Source organism: Rhineura floridana, chromosome 4 (genome assembly GCF_030035675.1).
Source record: "Rhineura floridana isolate rRhiFlo1 chromosome 4, rRhiFlo1.hap2, whole genome shotgun sequence".
NCBI lineage: Eukaryota > Metazoa > Chordata > Lepidosauria > Squamata > Rhineuridae > Rhineura > Rhineura floridana.
The window spans coordinates 195,351,638-195,373,451 of NC_084483.1; the positions used below are offsets into that span (position 1 = coordinate 195,351,638).

The window sequence follows — 21,814 nt, forward strand, 5'->3', positions numbered from 1 at the left end:
CCCCATATGAGAAGTTTTTTTCTCTCTTAGCTTGCTACAAATCTATTACTGAATACCTGCAACAGCTCAGTGAGTGGGCAGAAGAACATTTGTGTAGCACAGACAGCACTAGATCCTTCAAATTCCGAGATGGCAAGTACAAAGCAGACACACAAATAGATTTCAAAACCTAAGAGCAGGAGGCATTATTTCTCTAAGAAAAAACAATGTAGGTTGCAATTCTATACCCATTAACTTGGGAGTAAGTCCCACTGAACTCAATGGAGCTTGCTTCTGAGCAAGCATGTATAGACTGCACCCTCAGTTATTCAGTGACTGCAAGTTCTTGGGTGAGGAGAAAGCTTTGCACCATCCTGTGCAAAAAGCACTTGCTGATGTAAAGCACAGCTTCACAGCACACAGATAAGCAAGCATATGTGACTCTCTTCCACTAGTCACTATAAGACATACCGGGTTTTTCGAACATGTATCATTCCAGGTTGATAACTTTCAATGAAGGTTTTACAGAATCCTTTGTGACACAGGAAAATATGAACCTGTGAAGATTTTTCGTAGGGCATTCTATGTATCATCTGTACAGAGCAAAGATTACTTACAGGTGAGCTACTCTCTCTCCTTTCAGGGGCGGCAGAACGTTCCCGGACCCAATCAGGCAATTGTGTACTATAGTAAGACACTGCTGTACATCATCTCTGAAAGCAAGAATTAAACGTATTTCAATATTTAAGATAGCTTTAGGTGCAGAGAGGGTTATTTGCTGGCACTGAACTCTGATTTCCATGAGTGGCCTTTCGCCACTAGAGAGTGCTCTTGGTAATCATGCAATTCCTGAATCCCAGTAGTGTGAAGAATATGACTACTTCCATCACATACTCAAATACCAACCAAATTCTAAACTACAGAGGAAAAAAATCCAGACACCTGCAACCAGAAAGTAACTGTTTATTGAAAGGTTTATACATGTTAGTTCAGCTACCTTCACTTTGCTTTTAACTTATATTTTTATCCCGCCTTTCCTCAAATGAACTCAAAGTGCCTTGCACGCCTGCTCCCATTCTATCCTCACAACAACCCGGTGAAAATTAATCTAGAGGGATGAAGTGTTAATCCAACCCTCCCTGTACACTGTGATCTCCTTGGAAGTCCACACAACCCTCCAGCAATTAGGCTTGGGGGGGGGGAACCTCCAATGCCATTTTAAAATCTAATTACTTCTGGAGGCACAGCTGTGCGGGTATATGAATGAGTGCTGTGTGTAGATGTCCTAGCGCCCATTCGAGAAAGAATGGGGTGCTTTCACTCTTTTTGCATTGACCCTGCCCACTGCTAACATGTCACCCCTGAAAGGTTAATCATGAGGAAACGTAGCTCTTGGGCTGAAAACATTTCTGTAGAGGAGGATTATTTGCACTGTTTCTTCTTGCAACTGGGCCTTGCATCTCTTTGTCATACTGTATATATCTTGCAGGAAGAAACTGTGCAAATAATGACTCTTCTATAGAAATGTTTCCAGCCCCAACCAGAGAAATGCAATGTGGTGTTCAGTGCTAATCCCACTGAAGTTAAGAGACTCAACTAACTGAGGTTCATTAATTTTAATGAGCCTACTCTGAGTAGGGCTTACTTGAATGCAACTTGCATTTTTTTACATTTTCAAAAACTGAATCTTAAATCAATCCACTCTGGTTAAGAACTAGCAAGTTTCATGGCTGAACAGAGATTAGAACTTGGATCTTGTTTCTAGTCCGACAACTCAGTCCACTATATCACACTGGCTCTTTATATAGGATTGCATCCAATGGGTTGTCCTGTTCATGCAACATAATTTCCCTTCCCTTTCATCTCTTTGCCCCCCCCTCCCCAGACATCTGCTCTGGAAGTTTGGGGGGAAACCCAGAACAGATCTGGGTAGCACACAAGGAGAGGGCTATTGCACAAACAGAAGACCTCATGTGAATGGGACAACTTTGTTGGATGCAACCCATTATGTAGCAATTCAGACATCTCCAGTTCAAACCTGGAGCCACACACACAGTAAGACGGCTCAGGAAAATCATCATATATGATGGTATTGCACACACTACATTTTTGTTATGAATATGCAAATGTTCTGGACAAAGCTGCTCACCTTAGCCATGAAGACACCAGGAGGACTTGGGCAAGCCACAATCTTCAAGGGCTAAAGCATAACACATTCACACAAGTACACACTTATTATGTGCACCATCAAACAAGTAGACACACGAAGAAGCTGAATTGGCTGAACGGCACAGTAAAATGTGTTTGCACCACATCATGTGTGAAGAGCATCCACTCTCCCCCTCCCAAGCCAATAGCCAGTCTGACATGAATCAATCTTGCTAACCCAAAATGTGCCAGTCTGTTGAACTCTTGAAGGAAAAAAAACACCCACCACCAGCTGTACTTCTACTAACCTGGACATTTCAAGATTTCCATCTGCATAGCATGCTAGTTTGTCAAGCTCTGGCTGAAGAAAAGCATCCAGCAACTCAAAGGAAAAAGCTGTCTCTTCAGCTGAAGGAACATGCCACTGGATGTCAAGCTTCCGCAGATCCCCAGGCTTACCCCAGTCCTGTGAACACAAAACAAGGGTGTGCATTTTGCATTTAGCAAGAATGCTAAGCAATCACGGATTACACATTTAACAATGAGGCTAATTCTTATTATATACAAAAGGGGGTTGGCACCACATATCTTGGGCGAGAGAAATGCATCACAAGAAAAAATAAAGTTAACCGGAGGCGTTTTTTGTCAATTGGGAAGAAAGCCCCACAGCAAATTTTGCAAATTAAGGGTCACTAGCAATGTTTACAGTTTACAGCCAAACCCCCCCAAAAAATCAAGAACTGATTCAGATCACTGGCTAGCTCAAGACTCTGTTTGGACAAAATGTTTTTTTTCCCCTTTAAAAAATTACTTCACTTTTCTCCCAATCCAGTCAAGGTGGCTAACCTAAGATTATAAAATGCAAAAAGTGATTTAAAAATAATATATATATATATATATATATATATATATATATATATATATAAAACAGAGAGGCTGTAGTGACACAATTACACTAAAGCAATTTCTTCTAATGCATGTAATGTAGGGCTCTGTCAGGTTTCTTTTAGGAGTGAACTTCATAAGATAGGCGCTGCCAGAGAAAGGCCCTCCTCAAACTCACAGAGCTTGGAGATGGCACTTGGACCAGAGCCCTTCATCTAAAAGGATGGGTGCAGTATTATGTGACGAATGTCAGTCCCTAAAATATGGTGAAGCCAGAACATGAAATTCATATATAGAACAAAGAATCTCCCTGGTGATTAAACTCTCTGTAAAGAGTGTATAGTGGTCAGGATTCCACATATAGTCCTTCCATTTCCCCCCATGGCTAGCAAAACCAGAATAAATTGTACAAAAGCATATATAGATGCATATTTTTAACAGCTCACAAAATCTACCTTTTTGTGATGCATAATATGGTCTACTATAGTGGAGTATTTGATTTTTTAAAAAATCAAGGACATACATGCAGCCCTGACAAGCAGATGACCACTCCTGGAGTTGCTCCTTTCAGAATGACATAGATAGAAGACCCAGCAAATGCAAACCCACTGCAACTGATTTTCAAGAGCCAAAGCAGGTCTCACAATTGCCAAGTTTTAGCCAGTCAGGGGTAGCATCAATTTGTTTCCTTAAAACTTGCTGCCTAGTTGTCAATACTGCTGCTGCCAGCACATTAAAAGCAATAATTTGTTGCCACCTCTGTTTTTAGTTCCAGTAAGAACCAAGGATGATGCCCTTTCATTTTAACTTCTTATTATTTGTGCTTTAATATCATGCTTAGCTGTTTGTTTTTCATTTCGCCTCACCCATTTTACACAAAAAAGTATCAGATATAACAGATCACAGGCAACAAACAATGAAAGTTTAGAGTACTAGAGTGAATAGTTATACATATCACTTTCACATGGATGTGGGATTTCATTTCAGTCAACTGTAATAAACCCACCCTGGCCTAACACAACTGAACAAGCTCACTCAATGTGTGTTGTACAGACAAGCTGTTCTGACCACCTTTGGGCATGCATCTTTTGTGAAATGAGGCAATTGTGCCTGGAAAAGTGTCAGCACAAAGGGGGAAATTGCTGCTGTCTATATTGATTACATTTAAACACATGCATACATGCCTGGGAATGATCTGGACTACTGACACAGTATTGTTTGAATCAGCACAGATTACTGGGAGCCAGCTTTTGCTTTACACTCCTTAAATGTGAAGTGGGGTACTGATAAGAACACAAGGAGAGCCCTGTTGGAAGAAACCAAAGGCCCATCTCATCCAGCACCCTGTTCTCACAATGGCCAATCAGATGCCTGTGGAAAGCCCCCCAGGACACAGGTGCAAGAGCACTCTACCCTCCTCTGGTTTCCACTAGTTGGTATTCAGAAGCATACTGCCTCTGACCATGGAGCCACTTCACATGTTATAAGATTAATAGGTACACTTTGTGTGTACTGCAATGTACCCTATAATATACAAGAACAAACACGTGACTTTTTAATCAATTGTACGCTGCATATGTTTGCAACAAACAACTCCTATACATTCCTAATGTGAATACATGCAGTAAGAAAAGATGCATCCTTTTCACACATGTGTGCAGACACGTGAAGTGTACCTGATAATTTCCTATCATCTGAAGCAGCCCCTAGATGCTGAGCTTATCAACAATGTATTTAACATTAGCTTTCACTTTATTGTTGATTTTTTCCTGCATTAAACTGTCCATACCCTTGAGATAGAGTGTGCTAGAGAGAGCGTAAATTATGGTACAAACTGAAACCATAGATTTCTACTCCTGTAGCATCTTTCAATTACACTTTCCATAGCTGCTGGGGTTGACTGAATCTTCAAATAAAAGCAAATAGTTTAGAATTTTTATTTAAAACAAAAAAAGGCAAATTCTCTAATCCTAAGTAAGTTAAAATCCTTGCCTTGATAGGAAAGTATTCAGAAAGAGGCTTGTCAAAGCCACCTGGCACACTGCAGTATTCTGTGGGGTAGATAAGTGTAGTAGAACGAAGAAGATGGTGCAGTAGGTTACAAGACAGAATGTAACCCTGCTTACAGGTTAGATGGAGGGTTCGCTGCAGAGTCTTCAAAAGCTGCTCCCTGTATGGCAGCAACTTCTTTCCATCCACACGAGTGATCTAACCAAAGAGTTGAAACATCAGAATTTAAATATGTCATTGATATGCCACAAACACAACATACAGAAATGTAAGCTTTGTCATGCCAGTTGATCCCCTTAATTATTTTCCTGGGTCCCTGGTCATAGATAGTTAACTCCTTTGATATTTTTTCATCCCAGAGACCCGGTGATTTTTACAGCCCCAGCTGTATCAGCTTACTGCAAATTGGCACCTCTTTATCAGCAAAGAGGGGCCTGGTTCCGTCAAGGCCGTAAAAACTCCTACGGTTTGTTATGGGAAACCAGGAGAGACGGGCCTGGTACTGTGGGAACATCGTTTCATCATTCCTGTGTTGGAACTGCTAAATTAGTTGATTGCTCCCAGCTGAGGCAAGGATTTTTCTCTATAAGAGAAGGCCTCAGCTTTTGGGCTGTGTTCCACTTGTGGGCACCACCTTGCTTATGGTGATGCTCTGCGGTGGCTCCACTATACTTCCTGACTGACCGTCCCTGAGGGGAAAGATACTAACTCCTGAGAAAGAGCTGAGGCTTGTAAGTACAATTGAGGCAGTTAGTTTTATTATTTTCATTTTGTGCCAAGAACCTTTATATCTTGTTTGTTATATACCTTGCCCCTTTTGGGTGTTGGTTTTAGGATTTGATTTGCTGCTCCAACTAATTGTATGTACCTTTTTATCTTTTGTACCCTTTACCCCTTTTCTTATTTTCTTTTTAATAAACTTTACTTATTTTAAAGCAACGTGTGTTTATTCCAGAGAAGGGGTTCAGTTACTAAGTTCAGTCCTGGCTGCTTGACCAAACTACCGTGTACTAGAGGGACATTTTCACTTAAGACTTCTGAAGGGGCCAGGAGGGTATTGAGCCTCTGGTCCTGAGAGGCTTGAGTGTTCAGTGGGCTCTGGGGGTCCCTTCACCCCAGAGTGTTTAACCAATAGAAGGGTGGTGGCAGTACTACCGTGCAGGGTTGGTGTAAGCATACACAGCCCTAGCAGACCAGGTTTGCTAGGATCAATTGCCCAAGGTTGGGGATTGATTCCTGGGACAGTAAAAGTAGGAGGAGGGGAACTCCCTGCTTTCACTACATGGTGGCAGCGGTGGGATCGAAAAAGACTGAACCTATCTCTGGTTAAACATAGTTGTGGAAAAGGTACAATTGGATAAATTACAATTATTAAAGATTCTGGCACAAAGGTTTGTTGTTTTGGAAAGTCAGGATGGATACAAGATCTAAACAAAAGAAGGCATTAGATCAGGTTTCCACTGAGAGTAGTGATGAGGAACAAACAGAGATGTTACCTCAAGGCAAGTTTGAAGCAGCAGGAGGCAGCGCAGAGGGGCTGCCAGTCCAAAGCTTTACTCCGGAGGGAGAACGAGCACCGTCACCGGTACGGGGTCGACGGAGTATGGATAGCCAAGTTAGCCAGAGTGGGGGTGTGCCACCCATGGATATGTGGGCAGAAATGCACAACTTCTTCTCGAAACAGATGGCTCTTATGACTACCCTTGTACAACAACAACAAGCTTTTGCCCCACCAAGCCAAGGACTGAGGTCTGGCAGAGTGTGTTTGGGAGGAGCGGATCCAGCAGATTTTCCGTTTTATCAAGCGGGAGAGGATATCTCCGAGTTTTTTTTAATCTTTGAGCAAGCGTGTGTGGACCAGTCTTTAGACAAAAAATACTGGATGAAAATTCTACGCACTCAAGGAAAGGGAGAGTTAAGAAGTCTAATGTGTAAACTCCCGAGAGAGCTAGCTGATGATTATGAAAACTTTGTAAAATTGGCAACAGCCCAGTTTGCGCTATCCACCAGGGCATGTTACCAAAAGTTTGAGATTTTGACAAAAAAATCAAAAGAGACGTTTTCAGCATTAAGCGCTCGTACTGCTCAAGCTATGGATTTGTGGATTGCAGCTGCAAAAGCTAATACTTTTGAGCAGTTAAGGACTGTGTATACTCTGGAGAAATTTTACAAAATGTTGCCAAGAGAGCTTGCCGCAGCGGTGCGAGGCAAAAAGCCAAAAAGCTTGCAAGAAGCCGGTCATTATGCTGATGAACTAGATTCCTTTCAGGACAAAGAGGAATTGCCTAAAGCATATGTTAAAAAGCCGGGCAATTACAAAGGGAATCAACCAGCGGGTGGAGGAAGTGAGTGGAAGAAAAAAACGTGGCCATCTGTAGTTAAGTCGGAGGACAAAGGGGAGAGCTCTGTTCCTGCTGCTGTCCCCGTGCGTCCGTCAGTTTACCAACCGAGTAAAGCAGTTTTGGAGAATTTATGCTTTCTATGTAAACAACCGGGGCACAGAAAGGACCAGTGTTCCCAACTGATTAAGAAGCAGAATGTGAGTGTCAGCAAAGGGACTAAAATAGCGGTAGTACAGAGAGCCCGTGATTATGAAGAACCAGGAGGGCAGTCATCTCCGGAAATTTCCCGTTGGTCGTCTTCGGATTCTAATTCCGACCAGGACTGGGAGTTTTCAGCTCCTAGTACTGAGAATAGTCCCATCACCCAAAGGAAAGGAAGTAAACAGACTCCTGTGGTGAGTGTTATTCAACCGGGAGAAAAGAAGGGGGGTGGAAGGAAAAAGCCAACCCAGGAACTACTCCAAAGCGGGAAGGGAGAGAAGGAACGACTCCATGCAGACAACGTTAACTATTCCTGTTTGCCTGGCCAGATTGCTTGGTCCAACAAAATGTTTAAAGAGACTATTTTTGTGAATTATGTTAAGTTAACGGCCTTTCGCGATTCGGGCAGTGAGGCATCGAGTTTATCTCGCCATTTAATTCCGCCTGAATTAATTTTACCAGGGATTAAAGCGTCAGTACATGTTTATGGGATGTCTAATAAACTTTGTGATGTGGCTGATGTTTGGATTTCATATAACAACTGGTCGGGAAAACATAGAGTATTAATTCATGATTACTCTGACCAGTTTTTTGATTTCCTGTTGGGGAATGATATTGCCTATGCACATTATTTACATAATCAGAAGGCTGGAAACGTGAATGTAAATGTTTTAACTAGAAGTGCAGTTAAGAACTTAGAGCGCGAACCTGATATTGAAATTCTACCACTAGATGGTGCTGTGACACGAGAAGTTGATGATTTAAACCAGCCGCTGCCAAACGGAGCTGGGAATAGGGATGATGTTGAATCTCCTGAGGAAGAGTTGCAATTAAATTCTGCTCGTTCTAAGGCGTTTAGGGAAGCTCTCCTACAAGATGAAAGTTTGCAAAAATGTAGGGAAGCTGCAGACAATGCTCCCTTGAAATTGTCTAAATCTGTGACCGTAAGATTCTATTGGAAAAATGGGTTGTTATACAGAGAGCATGTGCCGCAGGGTGCATCTGTGGATTGGAAACCTGTTAAACAACTGGTAGTTCCATCAGCGCATAGGCTGGAAGTGTTACAATTGGCTCATGATGCTATCAGTGGAGGCCATTTGGGAATAAAAAGAACTTTAGCACGAGTAACTCGTTGCTTTTATTGGCCCCAGATTGCAAAAGGGGTGCAGGATTTTTGTAAAAGCTGTTTAACCTGTCAGCTAGTAGGACATGCTAGGGATCACCCTAAAATGCCTATGCAAGTTTCTGAGATTATAGCAGAACCATTTGCCCGGGTTGCAGTGGATATTCTTGGTCCACTGAATGTGACGCCTAGTGGGAAGAAATTTATTTTGACTTATATAGATTATGCAACACGATTTGCTGAAGCAGTAGCTCTAAGTAGCATTACTGCCACGGCTATTTCAAAGGCTCTATTAGAGATTTTTTCTCGGTGGGGATGCCCGAAAGTTATCTTATCAGATCAAGGCCCAGGTTTTGTAGCTAAACTCACTAAAAAGCTATGGGAGATTGCTGGGATAGAACATGTGATGTCTGTGCCTGGACAGCATGAATCCAATGGACTTTGTGAACGTCTGAACCTGACTCTAGGAAGAATGTTAAGGGCACATGCTGTAAAACATTCAGGTAACTGGGATGTGGCCTTGCCGTTTCTTATGTTTGCCTATAGAGATACCCCCCAGGCCAGTTTAAAATCTTCTCCAAATCAGTTGGTATTTGGCAGGGATATTACAGGTCCCCTGTCTTTGTTAAGGGCAGGTTGGGAAGGAAAGATGGAATTCTCTTCTGTACCAGTAACCACATATTTACAAAACTTGCGTGAGACCCTAAAGGATGCATTGGAGACTGCCCATGAGAATTTAGCAGAAGCCCAGCAACAGCAAAAGGCTTATTATGATTCTCATACTAAGGCACGTCGTTTTGCAGTGGGTTCAGAGGTGCTGGTGTTAAAACCACAATCAGGATCTAAGTTGTCAGTAGCCTGGACTGGGCCTATGCTGGTTAAGGCACAACTGAGTGATACCAATTACTTATTGGCCTATCCTGATTCAAAAAAGAAACCAAGGGTTTACCATATTAATACCCTTAAGCAATTTTGGCCTAGGGCAAAGCTGGTTTTGGCCTGCACTAGGGCGAAAGAGCAGGAAGAAGGGTTTGTGGACCTAGTGGCAGAAAGTCAACAAGAAGGGGGTATTGATGAGGTTTTTTTTTTCTGATAACTTGGAATATGAATAATGTTCACCACTACGCCAAGTTTTGGTGGATTTTCAATCTTTGTTTTCTAGTAAGCCAGGGAAAACACATTTGGCAAACCATTCTATTTTGACAGGTGATCATCCACCAATGCAGTCCTCCCCTTATAGGGTAACTGGGCCACATGCTAAAGCGGTGGAAAAAGAAATACAGGCCATGTTAGACTTAAGGGTTATTGAACCTTCTGTTAGCCCCTGGTCTTCCCCCATTGTGCTGGTTGTCCAGAATGAAGAATTCAAACCAAAAACTATTGAGGTGGGCTCTGTTATTACAAGATTTTGATTGTACCATAAATCATGTGGCTGGGAAGAATAATAAAGCCGCCGATGCTCTATCTCGAATGTATCATTTAGATGATTAATGATCTTGTGATTTGTAACTGATCTTGCTATGTTATGCCTGAAATTCTTTTTAATAAATGTACAATTTAGTTTTGTATTTTAAGGTGATAATCTTTTGATGTCTTCTAGAGCGATGATATCAAAGGTGTTCAACCTTTGATGTCATCTTCCTCGAAAGGGGGCGTGTCATGCCAGTTGATCCCCTTAATTATTTTCCTGGGTCCCTGGTCATAGATAGTTAACTCCTTTGATATTTTTTCATCCCAGAGACCCGGTGATTTTTACAGCCCCAGCTGTATCAGCTTACTGCAAATTGGCACCTCTTTATCAGCAAAGAGGGGCCTGGTTCCGTCAAGGCCGTAAAAACTCCTACGGTTTGTTATGGGAAACCAGGAGAGACGGGCCTGGTACTGTGGGAACATCGTTTCATCATTCCTGTGTTGGAACTGCTAAATTAGTTGATTGCTCCCAGCTGAGGCAAGGATTTTTCTCTATAAGAGAAGGCCTCAGCTTTTGGGCTGTGTTCCACTTGTGGGCACCACCTTGCTTATGGTGATGCTCTGCGGTGGCTCCACTATACTTCCTGACTGACCGTCCCTGAGGGGAAAGATACTAACTCCTGAGAAAGAGCTGAGGCTTGTAAGTACAATTGAGGCAGTTAGTTTTATTATTTTCATTTTGTGCCAAGAACCTTTATATCTTGTTTGTTATATACCTTGCCCCTTTTGGGTGTTGGTTTTAGGATTTGATTTGCTGCTCCAACTAATTGTATGCACCTTTTTATCTTTTGTACCCTTTACCCCTTTTCTTATTTTCTTTTTAATAAACTTTACTTATTTTAAAGCAACGTGTGTTTATTCCAGAGAAGGGGTTCAGTTACTAAGTTCAGTCCTGGCTGCTTGACCAAACTACCGTGTACTAGAGGGACATTTTCACTTAAGACTTCTGAAGGGGCCAGGAGGGTATTGAGCCTCTGGTCCTGAGAGGCTTGAGTGTTCAGTGGGCTCTGGGGGTCCCTTCACCCCAGAGTGTTTAACCAATAGAAGGGTGGTGGCAGTACTACCGTGCAGGGTTGGTGTAAGCATACACAGCCCTAGCAGACCAGGTTTGCTAGGATCAATTGCCCAAGGTTGGGGATTGATTCCTGGGACAGTAAAAGTAGGAGGAGGGGAACTCCCTGCTTTCACTACAAGCTTCACAAGAGAAAATCAGTGGATCTTTTAACGCTGAGTTCCTCAACCACTCTAAATATGACATCTACAGGCACAGGTGCCATTCTAACAAGTCAAAACATGGTGCCTTAAAGGGATACATTTCTCTTTCAAACATTTCGTCTTCTCTTTAATTTCTCCCTCCGTTGCCTTAGGTAGTCATGGATTATGAACTTGTCTTGCATACAAACTTTGAAAGTGACACCTGAACTAGTACTGCATTTGAATAATGGCCTAGAGAAGCCTTCTCCAACTTGGTGACTTCCAGATGTGGTTGAACTACAACTTCCATCATCCCTGACCACTGGCCATGCTGGCTGGGACTGAAGCAAGTTTTAGTACAAAACGGGTTAGGGAAGGCTGACCTAGAGACTTCTCACTTGTCTCCACACCCACCCTCAGAACAATTGAGCACCTACTGCCAAAGCTGCAAATGATGGGATCAGGGGCTGAAATTAGCACTGTTGGTACAACTTCTTGAGTACTCCCTGGGCTGCCATCTTACAAAGCTAAGCACGTGGGGTCTAATCAGCATCTGGATGGGATACGGATGTCATGCCTCCACTGGAGGAATCCTTTTCAAGAGGACTTGGTACTCCTCAAGTGAACATTACAAGGGAACAGGCTTGTCACAGCATCCCAATCTCTTCTGCAGAACACAGATGGTCCTCACTCAGAAGCTGAGCCACCATCAAGGCTAAGGAAGTGTGGGTTCCTAAAGATGCAAGCCCAGGCAGCTGTCAGGTGCCTGCGAGCAGAACAAGGTCTCCTTTGGAGTTAGGGGCTATGTATGAGGAATCTACTCTTCCAGAGTAGACCAAACTCCTCAGGTATGCCAGACGGCCTGCATCTGTACTAGGGATAGAGTTCTGGAGGCTCACAGTTAAAATCCAACAGTTCCCAACAGAGAATGCTGGAGCAACATATTTATACCAGCTCTTTGTCTTGTGACCTAGTTGTTGATCTTGGACTGTTCCCAGACCTTGCCTTTTGCATTGCCCCATGGATCTCACTTCAGACTGTGATCAGGCCTTGCCTTTTGGATTGCCCCTCTGAGCAGACTTGGGACTGTTCCACCAGAAGCAGGACAAGCACCTAGGAATCCTGTGTATGCCACTTTGAGCATCATGATAAAAAAAGGGTTGGGTGGAAGTGTAAGAAAGAATAAAATATAAGAAATAAAAGAAATGCGACTAGGGCGGAGAACTGAAAGGCTTTTATCATCCATTATATTCCTCACTCGAGAGGATGAGGGCATTACAGGGCAGAGACATAGCAGACTTCTGCAAGGAAATAGCTTCTGTGTGGCTCAACCTACACAGTCTACAGAAATAAGCACATCTGGAGCAATTTTACAGCTGATATTTTCCCACTTAATGCTCTACAGCTGTGACCTTGGGAAAGTTGACGGGGAAGCTTCTGTCTCTCCCCCAGGATAAAATAAGGATCGAGCCGTCGCTACCCAAAGCAGGACTGCAGGCACGGGACTGGGACAAACTGACCCAGTGCCTCGCACTCTTTGTCTAGACAGTTTATTTTCAGTCACAGTACTCATGGGTTTCCTGTGTATCCATCACATAGAAGCTTCTGCATAAAAAAAGATCACTGATGTTTCACTGCACTTTTTTTTTTACTGAAACTAAATATGAATCAAGTACACAGTAGACACATCCAGAATTACAGCTAGCATTCTTCTTAATACCTCTGACAGAAGCTGAAGGTTCCAGAGAAGTTCCTTATCTAACTCTTCATCACGCAAGACATCATCATCTAGGGAAAAAGCATTAAGCCCTAATGTTATTCCACAGCAGCATGCAAAGCTGACATGTTAAAAGTGCGCCCCCCCCGCCCCCGGTTGCTTCTCTCTTCCCCTCCCCCTAACAGAAGAGAGAGAGAAAGCTTGCAAGCGTGAACGCACACACACACATACATTTTCATCATCAATTTATCATGGTCAAACATTGCTTTTTCATGAATCTTTATGACTGTTACATAAGATGGCAACAAACCCACCAACAAATCACAGGACGCAGCTGCTGATAAAAAGGTAACCTATGATGTGAGGGTGTTTTTGAGGGGATGCCTTGTAAAAACTATGAAGATACATAAGGATACTGCTTTGGGTCCATGTTTTGCACCATAGCAGCACTGGAAAGCACCAGGTCTGTGATTTTTAGTTCAGTCAATGGAAGCAGATATTATCTATGATTTGATTTTGGGGGGGGGAGAGTCATGAAAAAAGTTGTGCATTTTCAAAAGCATCCATTTTACTGGATCCAGAGTGGGTACTCACTTTCTCTCTTGCACACAATTCTCTCTTTCATGACTCCTGCAGCAATACACTTCCATCACCCCAAACACACATACCCTTGTTGTCCTTTTTTCCTTTTCCCAATCTCCCAGATGACTCCTCTTTTATTATTTTGATTTTTATTGATTAGATTTATTCCTCCCAGTAAGAGCCCAGGGCTCTCCTTCTCTCTACTTTCTGCTTGGGGGCCACCAATCTGAGCCTGGAAAAGCACATAGAGCTAAAAGAGGAAGTGAGAATGAGTGTCATTTCTCCAGCATCCTCCCTTCAGCTGAATGAAATTTCATGGGGAGGGGAGGAATAACCACCCTCACCACCTCATGACAGAGGGGAGGCATCAGAGATTTCATGGATGTCAGGAGAAGGCCACAAATGCACTATTGCATCCACAGGCACCACGTTGGCAATCTTAAAAAGTTAAGGTCCTCTTGATAAACCCAGTTATGTGCACCCTTTCTGCCCTCAGTGGACTCACACAATGACACATATATTAATTAGATAAAAGACAAAAGAGTGCTATGGCACTTTAGGAGAATAGATGCTTACAAAGCTCATGCTTGTTTCAGAAAAAGGCTTTGTGCAAATAGCTTTATTTTTAATCTTTATATTGAAGTCTCTCTTTTATACAACACTCAGAACAGATGCACTTCCCACCCCCCTCCCAAGTTGACTCATAGGTTCAGTCTCCCTCTTCTACAGCCCGTCCCTAATGAGGGAGAGAAAGAAAGAAGAAAAAGGGGATTTTTTTAAAGAAAGATGAGAGACGAAGGACCACTTCACACATTACATTTTTAGGTTTACATCTAAAAATGTTGCTTATGAAAATGACAAACGTGTCCACAAGTACATGTAGCATACAGATACACTTGTCAAGGGACCAAGATTGGCTAGAACTTCCTGTTTAAAGGTATACTCAGTTGAAATGTCAGGTTTGCCTCTGCCTATTTTACAAAATGGCTTTAAAGCACTTGTGACAAACAATGTGCTTTCTACTGTGTACTATATGGTGCATGAAGCTGAGAATGGCTACAGCTTTCTGCAGCATGTGAATAGAGTGATAAACACATTTGCTATTATGCAGCATGTAGTAGTTTACTATGAAACAAAGGCAAGAACTGTTAAACAGCCTACCAGATTTTTTTCCTGTGCAGAGGCTGCGTTGAGGCTGGAACAAATGAGGTTTGCCAAACCAATAGGTCCCAACTACATTTGCTTTCCGAGTCAGCAGGGCAGGACTGAGAAGTAATATCTAACCATCTGCTAACTTCAAAAAAAGGTGAGAGAGCCCTTTTTGGCTTCAGCTACAGCCATACACAGCTAACCCTTCTAGCACTAGTTTAGTAGGGAATTACACATAAAAACTCAAAGCATATCATGCCAGAGCAGTGGTGTGGTTACAGTGTTGGATTAGAACTGGGGAGATTTAAATCCCTACTGGGCCATATAAATTGCTGGGTGATGATGGGCCAGTGGGGATTTTGCATCCCCATTGACTTCACAGGGTTGTCATGATAACAATAATGGCAGGGGGAACCGTGTATGCTGCACTGAGCACCTTAGGAAAATGGTGGAATGTAAACATGAAAAAAAAATCCTCCAAACCTTATTTTTATTTTTAAGAAAAATCGCATTATAAACAGGCGACACACATAAGCAAATAGAAGCCAGTTAACAAAACAGTGTAAAATTCACTGACTTACTGAGAGTAAGATGTGCTATAACACTGCAGCAATGGGGTACAAAGAGCTTCAAAGACTCCGCGGGACAGCACTGAAATGTCACAAAGAATCAAGTTCTAGATTAAGATATTTTTGCAGGCATGGAAGTTTGCGGGTTTTAAAGACAATGAGCATCCTACAACAATAATTAGAAATCTGCCTTTCTGATTAGTTTTATTGACACTAGGGCTAAAATGCTTGGAAATTAACAGTCCATGGAGTAACTGGTTTTGTAATTTTTGTCTGTTTGTACCGGTCGATGGATCAATAAACATATCTGAAGATTACTAGCCTTGATTCTGGAGGGCATGAAAGGCCAGATAAAATAATTTGTCATTTAAGGCCTATACGTGCAGGGAGAGGAACTGGCAAGAATTCTCAGGGCCAACAAAAAAGAGCATCCATGGTTACTCCTTGGTTTGCATTTCAACCAAGAAGGATTGAAGAGAGAGAAAGAATAAGGTCTCACTTTCACAGCAGCTCGGCACATGTCAGCCACCATCCGACCTGCCACTCTCGTCTCAAAGATATTTGAAACAGCAAAGTTGAAAACCTTCTCCAAGGCAACCTAAGAGAATACCATGAGAAGAAGTGCAATACAACCATCCAAGTAAGAAACACTGCTTTAGGGGCAAAATATGTATTCTGATTTAAAGACACGACTGATGGCATTGTCACAGCATAAGCAGAGGAGCAGCACTGCATCCTGTGCAGGTTCAGTCTTGATCATGATGAAAAAACCCAAAAAGAATAACAGAACCCAGTGTTCACCAACAACACTCGGTGGCGAGCCACTTTTGGCAAGTACATCACAACTCGCACTCTTAACGATGAGATAGTGCCACTCCAGTGTAATCTACAGGAGATATGCAGCTCCCTGTGACTGGGGGCAGCAGCACAGTGCTAGAAAGGCAGAATGTATGCCAGAGGCAGACCCTCTACGTCTTCTTTGTGCATGACACAATCTTCCACCGTTTTTAATTATGGGGGATCAAATATGTCAGACAAACATGCTTTTAAGAGCCCTGTGAACCAACCAGGGGTATGGAGACAGCTTAGATAAGCCTAGTAAGCATGCTTGTCTGAGTTAACGCATAACCCTGACCAGTAGCGGTCAGCAGGTCAGCACTGCTCACCTGGCTTCCCAACACTGAGAGTTGCTGCCCGTTTCCATGAGAAGGAGGGGGAGGTAGCAGAGAGCTTGGCATGATCATGCCTGCACCGCACCAAGCCCCCCATGCAGGAGTGGATAGGCAAGAATGGTAAAGGCTTGAGTCAGAACTATTTGATCCTCTACGGCAGAACACAGGAGTCATTTAAACTTTAATTTTAAGACAGGTTCTGCCTCAACCCAAGCTACAGTTTGGCTTTTTCCTTACATTCTAGATCAGCTGTTATTGAAGTCAAAGGAAGTAGGCATTTCCTTGACTTAGTTTCCACTGAGGTGATAATCCTGTGTCTGGGTTACACCACTTCTAATTGCAGGTGAAGGCTCAAATGGCTGGATTTCCTCCATACAAAATGCAGCATGTCACAGAGGAAGACATTCTACAGCCCAAATGCAAGTTTCTTATTCTTACTTGAATTGGCCCTTAATATCACAGTTTAAAAGAAACAAATAGCCACAAACTGGCATCAGAAAGCCAGGTAGTCTGCTCAGATGCAAATAACTGTACTACAAATTCTGCATGCCCAAAGGGGCTTTGGGCTTCTGTGTATCAAACAGCCAGCCTCCCACGTTACTTGGCATACCTCTTTTGAAACTGAGACAAGTTTTAAAAGCAGTTTGTGGTAGGGCATGAGGTCCTGCTGTTTAAAGAAATGCAGTAAAAACAAACCACCAAGGACATCCAAGTAGCTCTTTGGATCACATGTTGTATATTTTGCCTTAATTTGCCTTACTACTTGACAGTAATTTATGATTACAGGTTAAACAAATGAACATATACACTGGCCTTTTTAGTGTACTTCCTTGCCTGAACACAGAACAGGAAACAAAACAGTCTACAGTTCCACAAGCTTTTATTTATTTAGTTTTATTTAGTTTAATTTATATACCGCCCTAAGCCCGAAGGCTCTCTTTTGTCTTATTTAAAAAAAAAAAGCAAGACAAAGAAGTTGAGCACTTTCCCCACCCCGGTGACACTTACCTTAAATATCTCTTTTGAACACTGTGTGAGGATTGTGCTGAAAGTTGAAGATAAGCCTAATTCCACTAAACTCTCCAAATGAGTCATCTTTTCTGTTTCAGTCTCTTCTCTTGTTTGCTCCAGTGTGCTGCTTTCTATGAGCCCAAAACATCTACACAATAAAAATTGAAGGAAAAAAAGTTAGCAGGTATGTTATCATTTTACAGACCTTTCCACTGATGTCTCTACTGCCATGATGTCTCCACACACTGCCAAGATGCCATGATGTCTCCATAGTATGTTTGCCTGGCTTGTGAGGAGGTGTGCTTGATTTATTTTCCAAGATCTAAAAATCAAGGTGGTGGGAGAAATTAAGCACACTAACAGACTGCATGGCCTTCCTGGAATCACCTGGAAGAGGAGACAGGAGACAGATATACCCCTGTGCATGATTTTTTCCTGTTCCATCTCTCTCTCTCTCTCTCTCTCTCTCTCTCCCTTGCTGATTCCTATACCTGTGATTCCCTTCTCAGAATATTCATGCACTGCAACCAACTCTCTTTTTTCAAACACCAGCTCAAAGCACAGCTGGTCTGTGAAGCCTTCAACTTATTTCCCCCCCCCCAATATTTTAAAGTGAATATACACACACCACTCTGTGTGTGGCCAGAGCAGGACTATTAAAAGCATTTATGAACTAATCTAATAGACCAGCCTTTCCCAACCAGTGTGCCTCCAGATGTTGTTGGACCACAACTCCCATCAGCCTCAGCCAGCATTGCCAATAGTCAGGAAAGATGGGAATTGTGGTCCAACAACATCTGGAGGCACACTGGTTGGGAAAGGCTGTAATAGACTAATAGAATTTGGAGTGTCAATAATCTGGGCACAAAACTTCAGACTGACCCGCAGCGTGGGAGACTAAGATGAGACATACAGAAAAGCCAACAGAGCAGTGTTGTTACTGCTCCAGCACACTCAGTCTCCCACCACAACTTGCCTGTCCATAAACTGCAGTACAAAATCTTCAAATTCAGCAGTAGCAGAGCACAGTTCTCTCTCCACCTATGAAGTCAAAGCACAACAGGGAAAAAAGACTTTAGTTTCTAGTGCTTCCAAATCATATACTTCCCAAGCTCCTGTTAGAAACTTCACATCAATTTTATATATGCTCTAAGAATCATTATGCCACGTCCTAAAAATTCTGCCCCTTAGTTACCCATGTTCTGCCTCTTGCCTCAATCTTTATCTTTGTAAAATAAGATAAAACTCCAAATCCTGCAAACACTTGAAATACTGGGATTAGAAATATAAAATGGTACAAAAACTTTTATTTGCAAATTGGGACCATATAATTTGATTGAGGTGCAAGGCGTAATTTGAGTTTGCCAAGTATAAACAAAAGAATATTATTTCCCTTTCCTTGTACCAAACTTCTGCTTAAGTCTTTTGCCCTCTCATATTTACACTTTACAATAGCACGTATTAGCCATTTAACATCTTACCTCTGTGAGATTATTTCTCTCTCGTAGTACAGATGAACAATCTACTAAAGGCACAAGAGTGGAAAACGTTGCAATGAACTGGAATGTGATCTGGTGGGAAATGCAAAGAAAGTTTCAGTGTGAATTGCTTAAACTGAAAGATGGTATGTTTGTTTTGTTTTGAGCTGTAATAAGAAAAAGTGAGATAAATCATACGGATCTATTCAAATGTTTGAAATCTGACAAACCTGCGTGTGTGGGTCAGAAAGTCTGCCTACTCATCCCACACCTCATGTCTGATGTAATATGTGGCACTGCAAGTGCATGGTTTCAATTCCTGCTACCTCTTTATATCACTGCTTCTTTTGAGGTGAATGAGCACAGTAATTGCACATATGATGATGGCACATATGTACGAGATTTCCAGATTGCAAATATCTAAACCAAACCACAGGGTTGCCAGATAAATTACAAAAAGAAGACAGGTGCAATGTCTTATTATAAAGCTATAACGGATTTTGAGAATGTGAATGACATTATAGTTGGACTTTTGAAGGTTCTGTTAAAGGATACCAATTGTGCTATAGTATGTCAAAGCAGGTTTTAAGTTTGACATGATTGCAGGTTGGATATTTTGTATGGACTGCACTCTATTGACAGTAGATTCACATGAGTCATTTCAAATTGCTGCATTACGAAAGTCTTTTAAACACTTCTTAAAACAAATGGGACATGCCTGATATCTTGTGTCATGTGTCCAGAAAGCACAAGTAAGGTATCACATTTTATCATATAGATTGACTTTATACATGAAATAGCGATAGTCCCTTGCTGAAATTGCCTACTGGGTATCATTTTGCTTCCTTTTTCTCCATATCCAGATTAAGTAATATTTATAATTTGGTTCCAACACCAGTTTTAAAGAACACCTATGTGGAAGGCACGTATAGAAGAAAGGGAGAAGAAAGCCTCCAGAGATTTAAGCAATCATTCATAGTTTCATTGCATTACACACGCCAGCAATCTGCATTCATTTTGGCACTGCTGTGTGTGCTGTGCCCTTTCCCCTCACAATGGAGCTGGTCTGGGGTTCTTGGAGAGGGAGACAGTGGCAGCCTAGAAAGAGAGAGATAGCATGAAACACACTAGACAGAGCGAGGTCGAAATATGAGGAGTACACGGCACATGGGAATACAGCAAGAAAGCTGTGGAAAATTGGAGCCGTGTTCTGTAGTGACCTGAGATAAATTTTTGTGCCATAACAATATGTGGAAGATAATTGGAATAGCTTTTTAAGGTGTATTTAAAGCTTTTAAAAAGATGTTTTTAGTTTTGCTTTAATATATTTTAGATGTTTTAGAGCATTTTTAGTGTTTTTCTTTGCCACCCTGGGCTCATACTGGGAGGAAGGGCAGGATATAAATTTCAATAAATAAATAATAAATAAATAAATTACTCACCATACATTTGCTAAAGTCATTCGGATCCACACCAGGCAATGCTCTCATCAGCAGCGGCAACATGTGCGTTGGACCTTCAGGAAAGGACTGGCACCCAGATACCAGGCTACGAGCTACTCCAATTACACAGCTTAAAGTGGCTGTGAGTTGATGAGGTTCTGTTAATGTCTCCAGTGCAGGGTATGTTCTGTGAAATTTTAGTGGAAGAGAAAAATTAAGGAAGGATTTTTTTTATCTTTGATTAGGTATTCCTTGCTACAGACAAATCAGATACGCTCTCTTCCTTGGATATGCAGTGCTTCATTGAAATAATTATTTGCATATGTAGGAACATGAGAAGCTGCCTTACCCAGAGTCAGACCACTGGGTCCATCTAGCTCAGTATGGTTGACACTGTTTGGCAGCAACTATCCATAGTTTCAGACAGGAGACATTCCCAGCCCTACCTGGAGATGTCAGGGATCAAATATGAGACCTTCTGCATGCAAAGCAGTACCAGATATACCCCATGTTGGCCCATATATGGAATGTTCAAAGTCAGTTCTTAACCTGGCAGCTTTCTGGCAGTGTTTTTTTCTGCTGGACAAATCGTTACATGCAATCTGCCTCATAATACTGGAACCTAGGGTCATTCAATGAAACAATGGTGGAGAGCTTCAGGACAGACAGAAGGGAAGTACTTCTTCATACAGAACATAATTAAACTACAGAGCAAGCCGTGGTGACCGCCACCAACTTAGCTTTAAAGGAGATAAGATGAATTCATGAAGGATAAGACTGTCAACAGCTGCTAGCCATGATGGCTGCATAGCAGGGGTTACCAACACAGAACCCACGGACACACATATACCCACAGTGGCTTTTCTTGGCATCCATAAGGTGCCCTCCCCTTGCTCCACTGACATTAGGCTTGAAAGTAGCATTCTACTGTAGCCAATTAAATAGCTTGTGGTGTGTGAATGGGGTGTGTGTGTGGTCTCCACAACAGTTTCTCCAGTTTGCAAAATGTACTCATGAGCCCCAAATGGCTGGTGACCCTGCTATATAAGATCTCCACTACCAGTTGCTGGGGAGCAAGAGCAGGAGAGGAATATTGCCCCTGCTTGTGGGCTTTCCAGAGGCATCTTTCTGACAACTGTGGGAAACAGCATGCTGGACTGGGTAGGCCTGTGGTCTGACCCAGCACAGCTCTTAGGTTCATTCCTATGGAAGAAAATAAACAGCCTATCCCACGCACACACCCCTTGCTCTTGGTTGGCCTACTGTTCCAGCTGATCTAACTAGGCAACCACACCAGCATAGCTCAGGTCAAGTGGGGGTGAGGTGCAGTGAGAACCTATGA

At 42.3% G+C, this 21,814-nt stretch overlaps 1 protein-coding gene across 4 annotated transcripts in view; it reads right to left on the bottom strand.

The window, feature by feature from the left end:
• PSME4 (proteasome activator subunit 4) overlaps window positions 1–21,814 on the bottom strand; it is a 113,132-nt gene that overhangs the window by 44,719 nt on the left and 46,599 nt on the right. For all 4 annotated transcript variants that reach the window (XM_061625713.1, XM_061625712.1, XM_061625711.1 and 1 more), the window contains 10 exons: window positions 20,473–20,659; window positions 19,034–19,123; window positions 18,529–18,593; window positions 17,550–17,700; window positions 15,869–15,967; window positions 15,382–15,451; window positions 13,073–13,140; window positions 5,005–5,220; window positions 2,436–2,593; window positions 597–692 (listed from right to left, as the gene is read on the bottom strand). In XM_061625713.1, coding sequence (XP_061481697.1) covers window positions 597–692; window positions 2,436–2,593; window positions 5,005–5,220; window positions 13,073–13,140; window positions 15,382–15,451; window positions 15,869–15,967; window positions 17,550–17,700; window positions 18,529–18,593; window positions 19,034–19,123; window positions 20,473–20,659 — 1,200 coding nt within the window. The remainder of the gene's footprint in view (window positions 1–596; window positions 693–2,435; window positions 2,594–5,004; window positions 5,221–13,072; window positions 13,141–15,381; window positions 15,452–15,868; window positions 15,968–17,549; window positions 17,701–18,528; window positions 18,594–19,033; window positions 19,124–20,472; window positions 20,660–21,814) is intronic.